The sequence below is a fragment of the Benincasa hispida genome, chromosome 1 (genome assembly GCF_027475165.1).
Source record: "Benincasa hispida cultivar pf3 chromosome 1, pf3_genome.v1.1, whole genome shotgun sequence".
Classification (NCBI taxonomy): Eukaryota; Viridiplantae; Streptophyta; class Magnoliopsida; order Cucurbitales; family Cucurbitaceae; genus Benincasa; species Benincasa hispida.
In genome coordinates, this window is record NC_143478.1 from 20318019 (window position 1) to 20340628 (window position 22610).

Sequence of the window (22610 nt, forward strand, 5' to 3'; positions counted from 1 at the left end):
ATTAAATTAATCACATACCTAATTTTAAACATGAATCCTATTCATGTAATATTTAAATATTATAAACTCTCAAATTTCGTTAAATTTTGATAAATTAAACGTTAATTAATTATATCAATATAATTATACAAACCCTAATTTGAATTTGAACTATTCAAATTCAAACCCTAAACTCAATTTAAACATTTCAAATTGAAATTCAATTTGAACACTTCAAATTGATATCATTCCAAATTCACTCAATTTACTAATTTAAGGTGTTCATGTTTTACGAGCAAGTAGAGGGACCTTATGGACCTACAGATCATGAGCTCCAACAATTTGAGATTAATTGGTTAAAACTCTTTAGACCAAATTAATCGATATTCGTTAACTATCAAGTCACACCACTATAGCTCGATAATTGCACTCTCTTCACTGTAGATATATTTGTATCCACTTGATTTAACCATAACCAGTAAGTCGACCCTTCACAAGTTGTTCGTAATAACGGTTGGGTCAAATGTTGTTTTACCCCTAAAATTACGTCTTGCTCCTTAAGTTCCATTGATCCTCTAATGAATAATTGGTTTGTGATCCAATCACCAAACTAGATCCTTCTTAGGCCAATGAGAGAGTGTGGCCCCTTGTTCAAGACCTGGATTCAACACTTAAGAGAACAACCTTCATCCTATCCCTAAATTAGGTACGCATGAATTCCATCTTGCACCCTATGTCCCCAGCTATCTACCCGGTCTTACCCCTGAAATGGGAGGCTTATTGAGCCATTGCCGTTGAGCCAACCTTCATCCATGCAAATCTAAGGATAATCCCAAATAAACAGGAGTTCATAGTTAGCTCAGGATTAAGGTCAAGTTACCTAGGTCAACGCTATGAAATAGTTAGTCTTAAATAGTAAACAACATTATAAAGTAATAGTGACTTATTTCTTGGTCCGATCTTACGCAAACTCATTGCATAAGACGCCCCCACTCCTCATTTCAATACACGAACGAATCAGGATCACTTCATTTGTAGCACCTTAAAACAAATTGTAACAACTACAGAGTGAGCCGCATCCGATAGTGTTACCAGAATAAGGTACCCAATCTTATTCGTATACTATAGATCATTTTGACTATTTACTCGAACCTGATCCACATTTATGTCTCCATATAAAGTTCAAGTATTCAAATAATAGTCGTAGATCTTAGTTTATTGGATTTAGTCTTTAAAAGTGCAATTTACAAATTCAATAACAATTTTATTGAAGAAATGTTGAATAACATATTTATTGATAATAGAAAATGTTTAACTCTATAAACTGCGAGTTTTAGAACATACAACCCAACATTTTCCTCACTCACAAATCACTCTTCTCTCTCTCACTATCGCTCTTATTTACCGAAGTTGGTCACGTTGGAGTTGCTCATGTGAATTCGTCGTGCCGAAGAAGAAGAAGAAGATGCAACGAAAGAATAAAAGAGAAGGAGAACAGAAGAGAAAAAAGATAAAAGAAAAGAAAAAATTCAGCAGCATGGAGAAGAAAGAAAAAAAAAAGAAAAAATAATAAAGCAAGAAAGTAAGGGCAATATTGTAATTTCACGTGATTATGACATGAGCAAATGATCAATTGACATTTCTTTCTTTCAAAATTTGGGTCATTTGTCATCTTGGACCTTTAAAATAGGTTTTTTTTTGTGCAATTTCCCCTTTAAGATTCTCTTAGGCAGTTAGTAGGAATTCAAACAGACGTTGCACTGAGTTCTAGTCATCAACAAGTGTATTATACACACGATGGATTTTTATATTGTTTTATAAACAACATAAACAAGAAGAAAAAAAAACCTAAACTCTACATTTCTAAAGAAAATTAAAAAAAAAAAAACTAAAACTAAAAAAAAAAAAGAAGACAAAATCGTGTACTTCGTATCCGATTTTGTGTCTACTCGTGTATAGAGTACACAAGTATTGTACAATTAGAGTAACGTGGCTATCCACATGATTAGGATGAAGTGGATACATGATAATCATGTACTTGGTACATGATTTGTTTCCCTTTTAGAACTACCCCACTTTTGTCGATATTAAAATACTTTTAACAACCACCATAAATAAATAATTTGTTCTTTTAACTACATTATTAAAACAATTCTTTTTAACAAGCATCCTAGTTTTTTTCCATTTTTTTAAAACTACATTATTGTTGAAATTAATCTACTTTTCGAAGGCACTCACGATTCATAGATTGTGTCAAGGAAATTGTATTGCAAAAATGGATTGGAGGGACTAAACCCTAATGACATTATTCATAAGTCTAGGATGTAGGGGAGTCGGTAGAGATGTCATTTCTGCCCCACTCATATTCATTAAAATGGGCTAAATTCAACATATATAAAGTATTGATATTCATTAAAATTAGAGCGTAAATGGGTTGGATTCGACCATGTATAGAGATGTTCGACCTTGCGGGGGCATGTAGGCAGAGATTTCCCGATTGCACGAGAATGAGGGAAAGATTGGGGTACATTTTCCTTATTGGCAATATGGGGACGGGGATTATATTCCTGGCACCCACCCTAGCCTTACCCTGTCTAATTATATAATATATACATATATGTTGATGACAAAATCTGGACAGAGAAATTTGCATAATCTTCACGTGCCATTCACAGTGAATTTATAGTTTTAGGGAAGGAAGACGACCTGCAAGACAAAAATAGAAAATGTTGGTGTGGTGTCTGTCACATAACTTTCGATGCTTAAGTTAGTATTTAGCAAAGGGTCAGAGAAAGCCAAAATGTGATAGAAGAACTTCCCTTAGGTGTTGCTTATGACCTCTGATTTTATGGTGGGGGTGGACTTAGGGTTCAGAATCCAAGTGGGATTAAGGAATGTGAATTCGAGTAAGCCAATGGAGCTTGGATCATGGCCTATGAGGAGAAGCCTTCGGGGATGAAAAATGGCTCACCTCGACCTCTGTCGAGGAGGGCATGTGGGCTATTTGGCCTAACTCACCTAGACCTCGGTCATGGAGGCAAGTTAGGCTATTTGACCCAACATCTCTCATTTCCTTAGTTTTTTCCCTCTTGGTCCATTGACCCGTTTCTTACACTCTTCTTGTCTTCATTTGATTTTCAAGTACATATATAGACACATACAATATATATATATAGACACATACAATATTTATATATATAAATAGATTTTTTAAAAAAGTTTAAAAACCCTCCCCTAGCAGGAAGGCATCTCTCACTCCTTTGTTTCTGACTTTCTCCTTTCTATTATGTGTTTTGTCCTAGTTCTTGAATGCCAATTTAATGTAATTTAAGTCAATATTTTTTGAACTTGAATGCATTAAACCCATTGTCCATCTCTTTCTTTACCCTCGTGTCCTCGAAAGGGTTAGCTCTCTAGAGGTCTGTGACTAAGATGATGGTGTGAAAAATGAATTTTATGTTAATTTGAATGAATTTGAGTTTGTCAAATTGCATATAGAATATTATTGAATCCATTAAATTTTTTTATAACGTTTTATTTAAATGAAAATTGTACTGAAAATGCGAATTAAGAAATAAGAAATTTCCATGAAAAATTTCGCAGACATCTCTATCCGATTGTACAAAGAAGTAGGGGTGTATCTGAATTTAGTTAGATTGTGTTGTGGGGTTTCTTGGACCAATCGAAAATATGGGTTGACAAGCCGAAAGACCACCTGGATCTTCATCCCAATCCAACAAAACCTTAAAAATTCAAGATGAACTGAGTTGGATATTCGGATCAATACTTTTTTTATTAATTTAAATACTTAAATTCATCTGCAATACATGTCTAATAACTAAAATATGATAATACTCAAATATTAAGTACCAAATATTCATGATATCTATTAAAATTTTAAATAAAGATAAATATTGTTAAGACAAAAATATTGAAAATTCAGAAATTTATCATATATATGTATAATTTGAGTTGAATTGGATGAACCTAAAACAGAACCTAACATATATATAAAATTAACCAAATCCAACTTTTGAGTAGTTGGAGTTGTCGATCGTCTGAACAACAAAGGAGAACTACCTTCAGTAAAATCATTCGAATAATAATTTCTCCCGGCTAACGTATCTAACGATAATATCGTTTAATACATAAGGGCACATATGTCATTTTGATTACTTTTCCCTTCAGTTTGAAAAGGAAAAATAAACAAAAAATTTTCCTTTCGGTTTCCAATATCACCTATTTCGGCGACGGCGGGAAGCTTCACTCTGGATTCTCTCTGTGGCGGCTGTTCATCTTTGGCCGATCGCTCTCCGATCAGAATTGGTTTCACTCTACTGAATCCTTTATAGAATATTTACTAGTAAGTTCTGCCTTGAATCATCTCATTTTCCTCTTTTTTAATTTAGGGTTTTGATGATTATGGTGCCCGATAGAAATGTGCCCTCGCTTTTTTGTTTCATGAGATTGCTTTCGTATCATAATGTGTTTGAATATGTGAGCTCGTAATGTGTAAACGATGCCAATATTTCTGTTGAATTCGAGCTCGGGCTAATTTGGTTCAGTTTTTTCTCGGCGTTCTAAACTTGAGCTCCATCACGATGGAGATATGGTTGTAGTGAAGTTGCACTTGGAACGTTGAGAAAGTCTGAAAAGTCGGATTGGTTGAAAAACAACATTTTTTTATGAATACTTTCATGTCTTGGAATTCAGATTTAGAAAAACAAAACAAAAGATGAAAACAAGAAAAAAGATATTGGACTAAGGATCAAGTGATTCAATTGAGTTATGTATTTATTGAAGTGAAAACAATTACAAGTAATTATAGGCAAAATAAGAAACCAACCACTAATGCACTCCACTGTCCTTAAAACTCTACCACTAACCTTGAATATTCTCCTCCATCAATCCCACTAAGTCATTAGGCCACCTTCCTCCAATTTGGGGGACACTATCCTAAATCAAACCCACTAACATAAATTAAAAGTAAAAACTAATTTAATTACTTGCAAATTAAGTTTGCGCTAATTCTTAACACTCTCCCTTAATGCCAACATACAGTCAACAACAGCAAATGTACGTTTGAATTGCTCCTTTCATTTAAGAACACCCCTAACTTCATTATGAGGTTCATCTTCACAAAAATCACCCGTTAAAAAATAACCAGTTATTTATTTGTATCTCATAGTTAGATAAATAATTGGGTCGTGTTCTTGGTCTAGAAGACCTACGAACAACATTCTCTGTATCTTTGTCTACCTCAAAAGTTTCTTCAGGATTGACACTAATCCCCTTTTCATCCGATACATCATTAGTAAAGAAAGGCGGCAAGTCAACAGTGCCATCTCTTTTTAAATTTGCATCCACTTGATATGATGAAACTTCGTCAAACAACACATCTTGAGAAACAAAAACTTCTTTATCTTTAGATCCATACATCTCCATCCTTCCCGTGAGTATCATATCCAATAAAAAGACAACGTTTTGCCTTTGGGTCGAATTTAGTATGCTTACTCTTTGAAAAATGAACATAACAATTTGACCCAAAAGCTCAAAGATAACTCACTTTTTTTTAAAAAAAAAAAATTAAATAAGAACAACAACTTTTATTGAGAAAAAATGATAGAATACACAGGCATACAAAAACCAAGCCCACGGGGACCTCTCACCAAGAAGGGGCTCTGGCTATACAAAATCATGTCTATAAAATAATTACAAAAAATCTTTGAAACTGAAGCCCAATGAGAAACATGATAACGTTGGGTTTCTAATGATATAATACCTGAAAAGGAGATAGATTTGATCCCAGCAATGGAGGTAAATGAGTTATGACATGACAAGTTGACTGAATAGTTGCTGCCCGAAGCTCCCTTGGAAGGCTACTTGCATGTAGCCAAGACAAGCACATGGAAGTAAGGTGCTAATTTACGTTTAGCTACTCCATCCTATTGTGGCATGTCTAGATACATCATTTGGTGCTAAATGTCATGCTCTTTTCAGTAATTATGAAACTAATAAGACATATATTCTCCCCCATTATTTATGCAAAAACACTTAATTTGCAACATAAATTCCTTCTCTATTTGTTCCTTAAACTGCATAAACTTGGAGAAACTCTCAATTTTAGCTTCCAAAAAATACACCCAACTTAATCGAGAAATTCGTCCTCAATTACCATAACATAACGACAACTAGAATAATTGGGTGTTCTAGTTGGTCCCATTAAATCTGAACGATCTAACTGTAATTTACTAGTAGATTTGTTATTTGAATTTGGGATAGGAAGACGATGTGACTTACCAAATTGATAACCAGGACAAGCCACATCATGGTGTATTTCCTTAAAGAGAGGAACACTGTTAAGAAGCTTCTTCATAGAAGTTCTTTCCAACAACTGGTACTGGTAACCAACAGGGCCCAGCCGAGCATGTCAAATGTTGCACCATCATTCTGACCTATCTTTTCAATATATGCATCACTTGCAGACAAAACATAGAAGGAATCTTTCCGTTTTCTAGTAAACAAGACATCACCTTCAAATTTCTTATCATCAAATTACCCTGGCCGTATAGTTTTATCAATCAGTCTCTCATCATTGTCTAAATGCTAGACTGAGGAAAGACGCGGCATTTCGGTAACACCCATCCATTAGCCCTAGCGCCTCAAAATCTCTACGAAATCTCTTACTTGAAGAACATTGTTGTTCGTTCCACTGAGTGATTCAAGGCGCCAATCTTTTTGGGCTTCCTTTAATTTTACTTCTCTCATTAGTTTTTGGCGGGGAAGCTGAAAAATAATTGGAGTTCGGGTATTTATCGAGGTATAATGTAAATTTTTTGTTTGTTGTTCTAATCATCTTGGTGCGTTGTGCTCTTTTTGGTTTGCAATCCATTTGTTCGTTGGTTTTGATTCTTACTTAACCTAAATGCGTATGCTTTTTTTTTTGTCCATTTTTTTTTCCCTTTTCCATTCATCTGTTTCTGTAAAGATTATTGTGAAAATCGTGAAGATTGAATGAAAGATATATGTTAGGAGGCCGTTTCTCCATGCCATTATTAGATATGTAAATTTAGTGTATCACGGATTCTAATGTTTCAAACTGACCAAAACTTGGGTTTGGGGTTGAAATTACAATTTGTTTTTAATTTTGGTTAACTTTTGTTTATGACTATAAATGTTTCTTATTATTTAGTGGGTAGGAGAGGTGCTAGCTGAATTTATTGAAATACTGACTTGTATGTGATCAATTTCTCAATACAGTTGAAGACCTGAAGTCATGGAAACTGAGGACTCTGCTCCCCCTTCCCTCGGTCCTCGCTATGCACCGGATGACCCTACCCTTCCCAAACCTTGGAAGGGATTGATTGATGGGAGCACTGGACTATCATACTACTGGAACCCTGAAACCAACGTTACTCAGTATGAGAAACCAGTCTCTTTGGCACCACCATTACCACTCGGTCCTCATCCTAGCGTCTCTACTTCCAAGCCTACTTCAATCCCGGAGGCTCATTCAATGCCATCAAATGGCACATTGGCACCACATGTACAGCAAAATCATCATGTCCCCCAACAAGATGGCCAATTAAACAGCCAGCTTTCTCAACAACCTGGACATCTGATCTCACAACAACACAGTTCTGTTACCAGTCAGTTGGCTGTTACTCACCATCCTGGCATGCAAATGGCACCAGATGGGCGACAACATAGCTCGGAATTGAACCAAGTCATGCAGCAACCGGGGATGTTTGCAATGCCGTTGCATCATATTGGCCACCAACAGGTCATGCATCAAGGTCAAAAAATGGCACATACAAATCAACAAATGTCTCAACATCCTAACCACCAACCCCTGCAGAATCTAGGACAAGCCCTACCGAATCCAGGGCAACAAATGCCACAGCCATCAATCCAGCATTTAGGACAGCCAAACATGCAAAATCCAACCCCATTAGTTGGGCAGCCTCATGGTTTGCAATATGGTCAGCAACAGCTTCAGCATATCGGTTACCAGCAAAGCGCACATCCCAATGTGCAGCAAAATTCACAGCAGCAAGTTCAACAAAGCCCTTTAGATCAGCCATTTGGTAATCAACTTGAGCAGAAGTCGACTTTTCTGAAGAGAGAGGAGGAGAATATCCAGTCAGGAAACCAAGTTGGATTTTCTTCTTCCCAGTTTCAACAAAGTGGTGGCACCTCATCTATTCATAACCTACATTCTGGAACCAATTCTTCTCAAATGCAACAATTTGGTTTAGCATCAGATCAGGGAGTGCAATTCGGTAGCTCTCCGGGAAACATGCAACAGCAACATCCTGCGGTTCAATTGCAGCATGCAGGTACTGAATTGACTCATCACCATCATCATCCTAGATTCCAAGATCAAATGGGCCCAACTGTGATGCAGGGGCAGCAAGCTGGTGCTGAAAATTTGCCTGGCAGAGCCAGAAATGAGTATTACTTTGGCAGGAATGAGGGGCCTGGCATTGGCCCACATCAGCCCAGGCTTGCAGCAATACCAATGGCAAGGAGCCAGCAGGTTCTTCATTTCATTTCCATTAAGTTTTTTTTTTTTTTTTTGGGGGGGGGGGGGGGGGGTGGGGGGACATTATTTAAGTATGATAATCACGAGGGATGATTAATTTGCTATGAAGATATCCACATATATATGTTGAGATTGGTGGATGTTAATAAAGGTTGATTGGGCACTAATATTTTGGGAAGACATCGTATCTTTGGATTTTACATGGAAGATATGTAGTTAGGTACTGCAAAGTTTTATGGGTAAGGTTATATGTGGATGATAAAGAGAGAAATTGATAGCAAATAGTATGTTATGTACTCTTCCATGACCATTACTTAGTTTTAGGTTAAGAGAAATATTTTTCTCACTATTATATGAGAAACAACACTTTCATTAAGAAACATGAACGAACACTAAAGGCCAGGTTAAGCAAAACGTTGTATGAAGTTTCCAAGTATTTTGGTTCAGTATGATTTACCTTTTCTTATGTGGTTTGGAAATTATCCTTTCTTTCAGGACACAAGAATGAGTGGTGTCCCATTTCCAAGTGCGGCACCTGGTCATCCTAGTGGGACAAACTTTGCAGCTGGTCCAACACATAATTTGTACAGCCATGGATCTGGTGGTCCATCATTGTCAAATAATGCATTGATGGGCCCTCCTCATATTGGAGTTTCAAATGTTACTAATATGTCACCTGTTGAAGTTTATCGTCAAAAGCATGAAGTAACTGCTACGGTTTGTATTTCAGCATGCCTATCTGTTCCAATTATGTTGGTGTTGTGAATGCTAGAGTTCATAATTGTATGACTGACTCCCATTCATGCTGACGATATTCTGTGGGAAAAATCAGTGTGAGATTGTCGAGCTTATGTAGTTTAATGAAGTAACTCCCATTCATCACAAATTGGAAATGCAATGCGTGACTGACTCTGTTTGATTAGATGTGCACTGTTGGATAAATTTATAGGAGGTAAATTACTCTTTTTTCGGTTGCAAATGATCAGTTCAATTAACTTTGCAGGGTGATAATGTTCCAGCACCATTCATGACATTTGAGGCTACTGGCTTCCCTCCGGAAATACTGAGAGAGGCAAGTTTCATGATTGCTCAAACATCTTTTAATTGGGTTGCGTGAAAAAGAAAATCCACGATCAATTTTACTCATCTCTTCTGTTATTAACTTTTTACTCATGAGTTCTCACTTGTCGCAGGTGCGATATTTGCTCCGGAGGAGGAGCATATGTCGTACGCTGCACTGCTATTGCTACACTTGCACATGCAACAATCCCTTGATTTTTGGAGGCTGCAAAATGGATGGTTGGACCCTTTCTAGGGCATCTTTTAGTTGAGTGTTGGGCCTATGACCAAATCACACCTGATGTGACTGAGATGTCTTGCTTATTGGCTCTGCTTAATATGTCTTTATTGCCATCTTTTGTTGCCTCGAGTTGCTTGTGTAAGCAACTAATCTATGGGTTCTTTTGTGCCATTTCATTTTTTGCTCTTGTAGAACACTGTATTCATGAAAATGTATTTCACGCATTAATGTCTTTGGCATGTTTTAAACTTGGCACTGAGTCTAGTTTTCCATCATTGTGCCTCAGGTATATTCTGCTGGTTTCTCATCTCCTACGCCAATTCAAGCACAAACTTGGCCCATTGCCCTGCAAAGTCGGGACATAGTTGCAATTGCTAAAACAGGGTCTGGGAAAACTTTGGGCTATTTGATTCCTGCCTTCATTCTTCTTAGGCAGTGCCGAAATAACCCTCAAAATGGACCAACCGTGTTGGTTCTGGCTCCTACTAGGGAGCTTGCTACTCAAATACAAGATGAAGCTCTTAAATTTGGGAGATCTTCTCGGGTTTGTTGTACGGTGAGTTTCAAATGTTGCCTCTCTGGGTCCTTGAATAATCTACTCCTTTTTTTGTGTGTTTCTTTTTCTTTTCCTTGAGTTAATTTTTTCTTTATTTCAGTGCTTGTATGGTGGAGCCCCGAAAGGTCCTCAATTAAAAGAGTTAGATCGTGGCGCTGATATTGTGGTGGCAACTCCTGGACGTCTTAATGATATACTTGAAATGAAGATGATCAACTTTAGGCAAGTTTCACTGCTTGTGCTTGATGAAGCTGATCGGATGCTTGACATGGGATTCGAGCCCCAAATCAGGAAGATTGTGAATGAAATACCACCAAATAGACAGACTCTTATGTATACAGCAACCTGGCCCAAGGAAGTAAGAAAAATAGCGAATGATCTTCTAGTCAATTCTGTCCAGGTGAATATTGGTAGCGTTGATGAACTTGCTGCTAACAAGGCTATTACACAGGTAACTTTAACAAGTTATATACTTATCAGTCCCCTTGAACAGTGTAGATTTCATTGGCATTATGAGTCTTGCTATAGTTATAAATGATATTTTTGGCCTATTGAATTGAATGCATGGTTGGCGTCATAACGTGATGCATCTTGTACTAATAAAATAATTTGCTTTTGAAATTTACTTTCTGTTCATACGCAAGGTGAATGAAAATTTTTCGAATGTTTGAGTTACACAAGATTGAATTGCTGAAGTCTGTAGGATATGGAACTTTGTTGAAAGTACAGAAAATAATAGGTCCAGACGTCAACTTCTTTTCTTGGTTTTTAGCAGATAGATAGAACATTTATTCCCACAAATTCAGCTGATAATAGCGTTTGGGGCTCTTGAAACCTTGTTATTTTGGTATTTGGTTCTTTGCATTCCTTTTGGTTTTTTGTCCTTTGATCTTTTTAGGTCCCCAGGTGGATCGGTAGTGTCCCCTTGAAAGTTTCTGTTAGTCTTTAATGTGGATTTCAGTGGGATGTTTTCTGGTTTTGTGTGGTTTCTCAGGCTCTTTCGTGTCCTTGTGGTGTGGTGTTTATTTTTCCTTTCTCCCGCGGTGTTTGGTGGTGTTCTTGGCTCTGGTTGTTTACCTTGTTTACTTGTTGGTTTTCTTGGCCTTTTGTCCTCAGGTTTTTGCTCTTCTTTTGGGTTGCTTGTTTTGTTCCTGGTTGTTCTCTTATTTATTATTTCTCCCTTGTGGAGTTTGTATCCTTGAACATTAGCCTCTTTCGTCTATTTCATGAAAAGTTTTGTTCCTTGTTAAAGAACAAACTAGAACATTTATTTAGTGGACTTCACTTTCTATCTAATTCCGAAGCATACGAACTTGAAGGCAGTTCTTTGATTGTTGAGTTGAAGTTTCCCCTGCAGCTGTAGTGGCAATATATCTCTTTGGTTGTTGCATATCTTCTCTTATAATGATCATGTCTAGTTGCTCGCTACTAGGATTTTTTAATCAGAGAACCAGGGATAGAGTCCAGTGTAAGAACACAAGTTTAAGTGATTCTTCTAGGAAATAGTGTGTTATGTACTCTTCCTTGACCATTACTTATTTTTAGGTTAAGAGATGTTTTTCTCTCACTATTGTATGAGAAACTTCACTTCCATTGAGAAACGTGAATGCATCATTGGATGAAATTTTCTAATCGATTGTTAACACTATTCAATATGTATTAATAGTTTCTTTATCGACTGAGTTAATGCACTCTTTAGTATATAAATTCTTTCTCTAGACTTTTTTTATTGATCCTCCTTTTTTTGTCTTCTCTATTTGCCTTCTTCTGTTTTGGGTTTTGGGGTGGAGAACAGTATGTTGAAGTCGTTCCACAGATGGAAAAACAGAAACGGTTGGAGCAGATCCTTAGATCCCAAGAACGGGGGTCTAAGGTAATAATTTTTTGTTCCACGAAGAGGTTGTGTGATCAGCTTGCACGAAATCTTGGGCGTGGTTTTGGGGCTGCTGCAATTCATGGAGACAAATCGCAGGGGGAGCGTGATTGGGTATTGAACCAGTTTCGTAGTGGAAAGTCCCCGATATTAGTTGCCACAGATGTTGCTGCTCGTGGGCTTGACATCAAAGATATAAGGTAAGCCTCTTTTCTGCTCTTTTCTCTATGGTACCAAGAGAAAATCTTGGGAGTTGGGACTAAAAATTTGATAGAAAATGGATCTAACGTGACTAGTTGTAGGGTTTGTATGCTATCTATCATATGCTTTTTGCCCTAGTACTTGTCCTATGATTTATTTATTTCATCTTTATGCAAGAGTGGTGATCAACTATGATTTTCCAACCGGAATTGAGGATTATGTCCACCGAATTGGAAGAACTGGGAGGGCTGGAGCAACGGGAGTGGCATATACCTTCTTCTCTGAACAGGATTGGAAATTTGCTACTGATTTGATTAAAGTACTGGAGGGTGCGGACCAGCCTGTGCCTCCTGAGTTGCGAAATATGGCTATGCGTGGTGGACCAAGTTTTGGGAAGGATAGGGGTGGGATGGGTCGTTATGATGCAGTTATGGGTGGCAGTCGCTGGGATTCAGGAGGCCGAGGTGGTACGAGAGATGGCGGGTTTGGTGGTCGCGGTGGTGCAAGGGATGGAGGGTTTGGTGGCCATGGTGGGATGAGGGATGGTGGGTTTGGTGGTCGTGGTGGTGCAAGGGATGGGGGGTTTGGTGGTCGTGGTGGGATGAGAGATGGTACTGCTGGTGGACGAGGTGGGAGAGGTGATTTCTTTTCTACACGAGGTAGAGGACGGGGTTTTGGTGGTCCAGCTGGAGGTCATGTTGGTTGGGGCAGGGGTGATCGTGGTGGCCCACACGATAGGTTTAATAGTGTGGATGGACGTGGTCGTGGAAGTGGACAGGGTCGATTTGATAACAGAAGAGACTTCAGTAATAGGAGTAGAGGCAGAAGTTACAGTCGGAGTCCTGAAAGAGTCCGAACATGGGGTTACAGCCGAAGTCGCAGTCGCAGTGGTAGCCGAAGTCGCAGTAGTAGAAGCTGGAGTCGAAGTCGCAGTCGCAGTCGCAGTCGGAGTCGAAGTCGTAGCAGGAGCAGAAGCAGGAGCCGGAGTTGGTCCCGCCGTTATAGCCGAAGCCGTAGCCGTAGCCATGATAATAACCAGCGATCACGTGAACGAAACTTCGATAGAAAAGACGACCCACCTCCCGAATCAGTAGCTGCAACATCTCCTGACACACGAAAGAATGCTTTTGAATCAAGAGAAGATGTGAGGCAGCTTCCTCCAGTGTCCGGGAGCAGTAATATCGAGCCAATGAATCCAGAAAATGGTGGCGATACGAGTGATCAAATTGTTAATGCAGCAGCTCAAGAAATATGAATGAATGTTTCTATCTGTTGGTTTCTGGATGAATGATGGCCGGCTTTGGGTTTTGATATTCCCAATTCAATATCCTTTGAAAATTTTCTTGCAGAGAAGCTTATAAAGGAAAATCTAACCAATATGAAGGTTAACAAAGGTGGGGATTTGAGGGATCTTTACAATTTACAATTGATGATGATGCTGTACGAATATGTAGGCTGTGCTAGCAATTTAGCATAATTAATTTATAGTTTTCTTTTTTTTATTATCATGTTTTCTTAATGCAAGGGAGGTAATATTTTTTTCTGGTTCCTTAAAATATTTTTGAAAAATAAAAATTTATATATATCCACAGAAATTGTATTAATTTTCAGATTTAAAACTCATTTTCTGAACTTTTTTTTCCCCTTTGTTACCAAGCTTTCAAAATAATAGTGTTGATCTTTAAATTTCTAAAAATTATTTTATTTTGGTAAATGTCTTTTGAGTGAAGTGAAAACGAAGTGAGATTATATTTGAATCTGTTCCAATCCTCCTGATGAATGTTCTTTTAACTTATTCTTGCTTGTTAGTTTAGATATAGATCCTCCTCTAACTTTGTAGTTAAGTTATATTAATTGAGAGTGGTTATTGCAAGAGGTGAATATTTCTTTAGATTATCATACTCTAATATTATAGAACCTCCTAATTTCTAATTTCTAAATTCTACTAGTTTGATATCTACCCTTTATAAAACCTACAATTTGTATTCATAAGTGAGTTTGTTGCCCTTTAATGTAGTAAGTAGGTAGGCCAAATCAAAATAGAGCCATATATTCTCCACTTCTCTACCACACAAAAGAAATTAGATTTTTTTTAATTTTTTTTTAAAAAAATAACTGTCATGTGGACTGTATTTTATTGGATCATTATTGGGGTGCATCAAGATAGGTGGACATGTAAGGGAGCACTAAAGTTTTTTTCACGCGTACACTTAATCAAACGTCATATAATCTAAATTTTATCATTGTAATTTAAAATAATTTGGTTGAAAAAATTTTAGTCTTTTCAATTTGACACGTGCAATAACGTAGGGAGGAAAAAAAATTGTTCACATCATCACTCTAGTTGTAAACTTGTTAAAAGACTTTGTATGAAAATGAAGAGTTTAAATTGGTAAACATCCCATCTCAAAAACCAGTTAAAATAATTTAGGATATGTTTGAGATAATTAATATTATTATGAGGTTCAAAATTACTTCGAAACATGTTATCAACGTTTGATTTTACACGTTTCAAAGTAATTTTCATGTCATTGAAATTGATTTTAAATTATTGAAAATATGTTTAGGAGTAATCGATTGGTGTGCATATTTGTTATATTTTTTTAAAGAGAGAAGGATTGAAACTGCTAAGCTATTTATATATATAAAAGTTTGCTCTATTGTGTTTTATTATTATTCGTCAACCATTTTCCAAACCTAAAGAAATATTTGATTTCTTAGTTCTTATACTTTTAACTTCGATTCAATTTCCGTTATATGTACTTTTAAAACGTCCATTTTGGTCTATATACTTTAAAATTCTACCATTTTGGTACTATATTTTCGTTTTTATCTTGTATTTCTTAAACATAAATTTGCATTAAAAGGGTTTCAATATGAACATTTTGTTAAAATTTTGAAAATAGGAATCAAAATGCTCTCCTCTTTTCCAAATATAGGAAATCAAAATAGATCTTTTGAAAGTACAAAAACTAAAATAAACAAATATTAAAAGTAACAGAAACCAAAATGAATATTATTCCAAAAATACAAGGACCGAACTAATTAAAAAACAAAAAAAACAAAAAACCCTAAAGTAGTGGAACAAAATCTAACCCTTATGGATGAATGTTCATCTCCAATCCAATGTAAAAAAGTTAAAAATATGGTAGAAGTTCTTTAAATAACAAAGGGGCATTTGGTCTAGTGGTATGATTCTCGCTTAGGGTGCGAGAGGTCCCGAGTTCAATTCTCGGAATGCCCCAACTTTACATTTTTTTATGCCCTTAATTTTATTCACTTTCCCACATTTAGTGCCCTTATCAATGGGCCTACTTTTCTTTCATATATACTAAGTCCACATTGACTTAAAGAGCTTATGAATAAATAGAAATTACTAATTTATTTAAACACCTGTGATTATCCTTTCTTCAATTTCAATCTTTGTCGGTAATTAGCCGTTAATTGGTTAACCAAAATTTTTTTACTTATTATTTATATAATTCATTATTCATATTCTCCTAGAATTACTTCTATATAAAAGCTAGAAGTTAACCAAAAAAATAAAAAGAAAAAAGAAAAGGGAAAATTCCAGAACTAATTGATTGAGTTAGAAGGACAAATTATTTAGTTTCTTTTTTCTTTTTTCTTTTCCAAAGCAGTAAATATTTACTAATATCAACACCAAACGCAAAAATTACTAATAGTAATGAAAAATTCTTGATTGTATCATTAATATTTTAATCTGTCAATGTCATAACACAACACTTCCTCGGATTACATGTAAAGGGACAATGTGAAGGAGTTTTGGTTGTTCAGTTCAGTATTTGGATCAGAAATCTGCCAATTATATAGAAGGGCAACCTAAGCCATAATTAGTATATACATACATACAAAATGACAGTAGAGATTCTATAAATTAAAGCTACAATTTCCCCCGTGGAATTAAAAACTTGAATATCAGGGGAACGCAAAAAAAATGTACAGAAGAATTCTACTATTCATTCACTTTGCTTTGGATCCTCTGTTTCTGAGTCAACCGAACTCTTGTTAACTGGAGTCTCTCCTCCGGTGACTGCTCACCGGTTTCATGCTCCACTGCTGGAGATCCAGGAGGCAGGTGCAAATTTGGAGACCTGTTGTCTGGCACCGAGCCACAAACTGGAAGACCATCAACTTGATCACGTACCATGGGCACTATCAGCTGGATCCTGTGCTAACTCGGAAGCTGGAGTTACATCTACTTGATCACATATGGCAGCAGTATCAGCTGATGCGTTCGCCGAGTCACAAACCGGAGCATCAACTTGATCACATATGGCCATTTCTACTGACGTGACACTATCAGCCAAACCCTGCACCGTGTCACTGACTGGAGGAACATCAGCTTCATTGCATATGGCCATTTCTACATCTGCAATGCCATCAGCCGGATCAAGCACTGATGAGCCACTTGCCGGTGGGCACCTTACATTTTCTGTGGGTGCATCAGCTTCATCACATACGACTGTTTCTGCAACTGCAATGGCACAATCAGCCAGACTCGAAACTGGTGAGCGTTCCAAGCTTTCATTTTCTGCAGGTAGAGATGATGAACTGGCCATTTCTGTTACAGCCTTCTCTAGAGAAGGCTCCCCGACCTGAAATGGAAGAGTTACATTACTATGCAGAGTAAAAAACTAAAGATCATCTAAAATTCTTTTAAGAATAAGTTATTGAAGATTTTGATTCTTTGAACCATCCCGACATCCTCAACTTTTCCATATCACGAATGGTCTCATAATCTAACCAGAATCTTTTTGTTTATCATTTTTATAAGGTGGGGTGGAACGGGGACAACTGTGTAGCATTGTTCAAGTCTTATTGGCTTTTCAGCCGCTATGTCCTCATTTCAGTTGCAACAACCGCTTCTTGATTCTTTTCAAGTTTAGTTTCAGCGAGGTGGTCAGTAAGGTTTGTTGCCTATTTAAAGGAGGCTTTAGTTTGCATCAGATGATCAATGAATAAATTTCTTTAAAGCAAAGCATCCACATGAGACCAACCTCAGAAGTATCCGTTTGATCGATTGTCTGAACTTCAGCATCAGATGGCACTATACCTTCTCCTACCTCCTCCGACACAGGAGAAGATGAAGGCAAATTTGTTTCTCCTGATATATTTTCTTTTAAAATCCCGCCAGGTTGAGAAGAGTCCATTGGATCTGTTTCAGTATGAAAACCTTTAATGTCTTTCGGTGGTGGAGGGCTAGCAATTAGACCACTACCAGATGAGGCTTCAGATTTGTCTTCTTCCATGGTTGTCGAGGGTGGGGGCTGGTTTAAGGTATAAACTGCATTTACGGGTTCAGACTCCCCAGGTTGAGGAACATTAATCTGATCACCAGTGGAAATTTCAAACGTCTTTGACACTGTGAGATGATTGGAAGAATCAGTGGAAACGAGGTTTTCAGTGATGCTTAAAAGCTGTTCCTTGTTGACTCGAGCAACGACCAATTTGTCATTGCCCTTATCAGAATCCTTGCAGTCCACCAGCGGTTCTGAACTATCAGATAAGGTTTTCTCAGAGGAACTTTGCCGCTTGTTTTCCTCAGTAACTAATAAAACAGATGACGCCTTTTCTGACATAACAGTGTTATCCTGTGTTGCAACCATATGGTCACTGCTCATTTGATACTCACTTGGTCCCTCCAGAGAGACTGGGGTGCCAAGGGGATCCATTTGAGACGAGTCATCATTCCTATTGGATGAAGCAAGCACAACCAAAACTTGTGATACCTCTTTTAGTAATTGTCTACCATCCTCGAGAGCTTTTACCGTATCTGTGATGCAAGTCCCAATATTTTCTCCACCTGTCATCATGGATGAGGATACAGGTAAATCAGTTTGATCACCTGAATTATCTAAACTTCTGGGCAACATCATCATATTTGTTTCCTTTACTTCTGAGGAAGATAATGGTAGGGCCAAATTTCCTGATTTATCTTCTTCAATACGATCAACATGAACGTCACTAGGAGGTCGATTTATCTCACAAGATCCCTCGATCATTCCTTCCTGTAGCACAATGGATGTATGATTTGAATCTTCTTGCACAAGGTCTTCTGAAATCATAACATCATCCTGAGACGCAATCACTTGAAGATTAGCATTAACTCCAATATTTTTGGGTTCCATGAGACATGCACCATGGTTATCACCCTTGTCATCTTCACTATCCTGGATCAGAGCAATTGGCTCAGGAACATCCTCATGCTTAACAAAATCAGCATTGTCTTCCACATTCAAATTCCCCTCCGAGATACACTTACTACTAGCATTTAACTCTGGTGCTCTCTGTTCTTCAACATCAGTTTTGGAAGAGCATTCTGCAGCGTCAACTCTAGGAGGTATCAGATCAAACTCCAGAGAACCTCTGTCAGATTTAGCTTTATCTGAATCATCAAGACTTCCCACAGAAACTTCTTGGACTTGAACGCTTCCATCATCAGATGAAGGAAAATTTGGCAACTCTTCCGAATGAAGCTCTAATGTATTTCCCGATGTTTGCTTCACCGTATTAGGTGCACCTGTGTCAGAATGATCTACACTGCCACTATACTTCCCCATCAAAATGTCAACATCCTGCTTCGAGGCACAATCCGTTTGTTCAAGAACAGGAGTGATATCATTCATTTCATTATGTTTACTCTCAATATCCATGGTAGTTACAGAAAGGCGTCCTTGAACATCAAGTTCAGTACCTGACATGAGTGCATCAGAAGGGGAAGTTATCAAAGTTTTATGATTGCTATCAGAAGGGACTGGCAATGCAGGAGCAGGTCGACTTTCACCATCATTATTCAAAGATGAGGGAACTTCATAGATGCTTCTATCAGGGGAAGATTTTAAGAGTCCATCACCAACAGGGTTTGTTTCACTTTTCAATACATCATCCATCACCTTAGGAGTCCTTGATGAATTGCAATCACCCAGACTTGAGGAAATAGGTGAGCCTTCTGGGGGATTACGGTCAGCATTGTTGAAGTTTGATGAAATTCGAGAGCCACTAACCTGAAGCCAAGAAGATTTAAGAGGTTATTTCAAAGAAATTTCATATTTAGCTCTAGAATTTTTATCCATTTTTGTAGGACAATTTTTACCACATGTGGAAGGTATAGAAGAACCGATCATACTTATTGAGTCCCCTGAACTACCAAGACCACCCTCAACAAGATTTGATCTCTGGCAAAAATTATTTTCATTTTGACAAGTACTAAAAAAACATGGGGGATATGGATCTCACATCACTTACCACAGTTGAGCATGCGGCAGACGTTTCTCTTGATTCAACCAATTTATTTACTGCATCAGCCTTCGTACTTTCAGAAATTTCATCACCGATCTTCGGAATGATACATTCTTCTGGAGCATTTGCAGAATCTGGTCTTATTTCACTAGCTTTAACGGAAGATTGCAATTCATGAGCCCCAACTTGAATGTTGGAATTTAAAACTGTAGCTAAAGAAGCCTCTGACTGATTATTTCTGATCACCTCCACAGACGACTTGCTCAAAACAGGCATTGGAGGGGCATCCTTGCTTTCTTTCCCAGAAGACTCTCCAACTTTAGCTTTTGACAAGCCAGTTCCTGAGAAGACCTCCTTCATTACTCGAGCAACATCATTTACATTTGCAGTCTGATAACGGCCTGATATAGTGGTCCTGTCCAAGGCTCCAGTAGCATCAATTTTTGTTGATGATGCCAACAACTGTTTGTGTTGGGCAGTTTTGGGTGCTTGCTCCTTTCTTTTTGGACCCAGGGACTGCACAGTATCTACAATTTGGGTAGCACCTGCGACATTCTGAACACTGGTTGGTTCTTGATTATCAGTCCCAGTTTTACCTTTTAGGCATGTGTCTTTACTACTTGAATCCCCAAATTCCGCTGGTTGCACATGCACATTCAAATCTTTAGCTTCCTTGCTAGCTGAACCATTAAGAATGACAGGAGAAAATGAGGCTGGTTTTCTTCCCCTACGTCGAGGGGGCTCTTCCCTATTCTTTGGGGTCTTACGACCTTGACGTTTAGGTTGCACATATCCGGGTGGCGGACCTTGAGACGCAAATTGCAAGGTTGAAGCCACTGATGGGAATGAATGGATTGGCTGGGAACTAGGAGCAGTCTCTGGCGCAACATTAATTACAGTTTTGGGACTCATCTCCACAGCAACAGAATCAGGTAAAGAAACGGTTGGAGGACCACATACTGGAACTGAAGGTTCTGGAGTTGATGCAACTGGATGAGGTGTGTCCCGCAAACTATGGCTCTTCAATTTCTCGTCGACACTGTTATTTGATACAGCTGCATCCTGGGCAGCAGCAGTACTCTTACTCAAGTCCTCATAAGGGTTTGCTTTGGCGGTGCAATCTCCAGAAGAAACCTCCTTGCTCTTAATAGATATGCAACGTGAATCAGTATTTTGATTATGTTCTGCAGACCCTGCATAGAATTTAAACGCATGAATTCAAGAAAAAGTAAATTGATACACATAACAGACGATGATCACACGCCGAAGTCTATCTATACTTGCCTCCTTGTCCCACAGTATTAACACAAGTTGATAAGCTCACTGTCTCTTTTCCCTGATTGGAATTATCTGTTGACTTAGGAGATTCCAAACTCTGTCCAGTGATTCCATCAGGTTTCTGGCGCAATTGCTCAGAGATAATATCAGTCGCCTGATTTGCAATATTTTCTATAGTGGTATTGACAACAACAGCATTATTTGAAGAAGAATCAATATGGTTCTTTTGCAAATTCATATTTAAACTTAGACTAGCACCAGCCGTGGTGTTAGGTAATTCAGGAGTTGCTGCCGTCTGTTTCTTTCCTCGACGTCTTGGGGCTCCTGCAGCACTCTGAGTCTTCCGATATGGTCCTCTAGGCCGTACAGGTTGAGGAATGAAATTAGGGGCGACTTGAGATATAGAAGACACAGAAGGCAAAGCAGGAGTAGGTTCCAAATTTGATGAAACCACAATGGCAGGTTGATCATTAGGTCCAGAGACAGGTTTTGAAGGGGCAGAACCAGGAAAAGAAGTGGGAGGCTGGGTTGCAGAAGCATTAGAAACAACATCACTTGGAACATTAACTTGACCTGCCACTGGGTTTGTCGGTTTACCCCGTGCTAGGTCATCTTGTTTTAAATCAGAGGATAGACTGCCAGGAACGGGAGGTGGTACTATCCCCTGTTTTTTTCCCCTTCTCCGAGGAGCTTCTTGTCCAGTTTGAGTTTTTCGACCATGACCTTTCGCTTGAATTGGAGCAGGGGAGCAAGCTGGAGCGGATTCAGAGGCAGGAGTTATAGAAGGCACTGAGCTAGTTAACTGAGAATTTGGAGCAGCCCCTGAAGCAATTTCACTGGTTATTCCTTGACCAGGCAAAGAATCAAGACAGCCAGTTTTAGAAATGCTTGAAATAGTTTCCCCTTGTAACCCAGTCTCCATTTTGGCTGTTATAGAAAGAGACGGAGGAGGAACCACTGGAGCAGGCAACTTATCAACAGTTGATCTTTTTGGTCTTCCACGACCCCGCTTCGAAGGTGGTGTTTGATGCTGAGGCAAAGGCTGAACAGGAGGCATAGGCTGAACAGGAGGCAGAGGAGAGGAAGCAGGAACTTCTGTCTTCAAAACAGCTGCTACAACTGATCCACTAATACTAGCCGATGGTTCTCCTGCCACAGCTTCCTCCTTTGGTCTAGGGGATTCAGGTGAGTCGACCTTACACATCTTTTCAAATTCCTCTTCTGTCCACTGTTCCTCATAGGATCGCACCTATTAAAATAGGAAGTTTAATGAAAATAAAACAAAATATAATGACGACCAAAAGAGTTCACATACGAGACATTCACAAGTAATGAAACACTTGTCAGACCTCTCTTGCCCGCTTCCCCCTCCCATAATGTTGGGTGTCAAGACTTCCAAGATATTCACTCTTCCTCTTCACCCCTACATGGGAAACCTCCCCAGCTTTTGGTACTTCTTCAGTTATCTTCATTGCTTCATAGAATACTTTCAGGTCATCATCTGTTACAAGACGTGAAGGGATGGAAGGAACAGGCTCAAAATTTCCATGACCAAGTACCAGCTTCTTCCATGTGGCCTGCAAAATTAATGTTTAGAAGTTCATTACATGAAATA

The 22610-nt window shown here is 38.2% G+C and overlaps 2 protein-coding genes and 1 non-coding gene across 4 annotated transcripts in view; 2 read left to right on the forward strand and 1 right to left on the reverse strand.

Moving 5' to 3' along the window:
• The first annotated feature begins 4165 nt into the window (after positions 1 to 4165).
• On the forward strand, positions 4166 to 13959 carry LOC120074659 (ATP-dependent RNA helicase-like protein DB10). 2 transcript variants are annotated; one of them, XM_039027860.2, is made up of 8 exons: positions 4166 to 4342; positions 7240 to 8518; positions 9020 to 9241; positions 9528 to 9596; positions 10111 to 10380; positions 10481 to 10831; positions 12176 to 12453; positions 12632 to 13959. In XM_039027860.2, exons 2-8 carry the CDS (start codon positions 7256 to 7258, stop codon positions 13707 to 13709), a joined length of 3531 nt encoding a protein of 1176 aa, XP_038883788.2. In that variant the 5' UTR covers positions 4166 to 4342; positions 7240 to 7255; the 3' UTR covers positions 13710 to 13959. The 2 variants fall into 2 exon arrangements, with proteins under 2 accessions (XP_038883788.2, XP_090166565.1); XM_090310439.1 differs by lacking the exon at positions 4166 to 4342 and having other exon boundaries at positions 8178 to 8318; positions 8387 to 8518.
• A 1667-nt stretch (positions 13960 to 15626) lies between these two features.
• On the forward strand, positions 15627 to 15698 carry TRNAP-AGG (transfer RNA proline (anticodon AGG)). The gene has a single exon. It is a non-coding gene; the product is annotated as a tRNA-Pro (tRNA).
• A 561-nt stretch (positions 15699 to 16259) lies between these two features.
• SYD (P-loop containing nucleoside triphosphate hydrolases superfamily protein) overlaps positions 16260 to 22610 on the reverse strand; it is a 39509-nt gene continuing 33158 nt past the window's right edge. Inside the window, 7 exon segments of the mRNA XM_090312284.1 lie at positions 16260 to 16499; positions 16502 to 16626; positions 16628 to 17073; positions 17476 to 19482; positions 19724 to 20910; positions 21002 to 22244; positions 22345 to 22572. Of these exon segments, the coding sequence (XP_090168410.1) occupies positions 16435 to 16499; positions 16502 to 16626; positions 16628 to 17073; positions 17476 to 19482; positions 19724 to 20910; positions 21002 to 22244; positions 22345 to 22572 (5301 nt within the window). The 3' untranslated portion in view covers positions 16260 to 16434.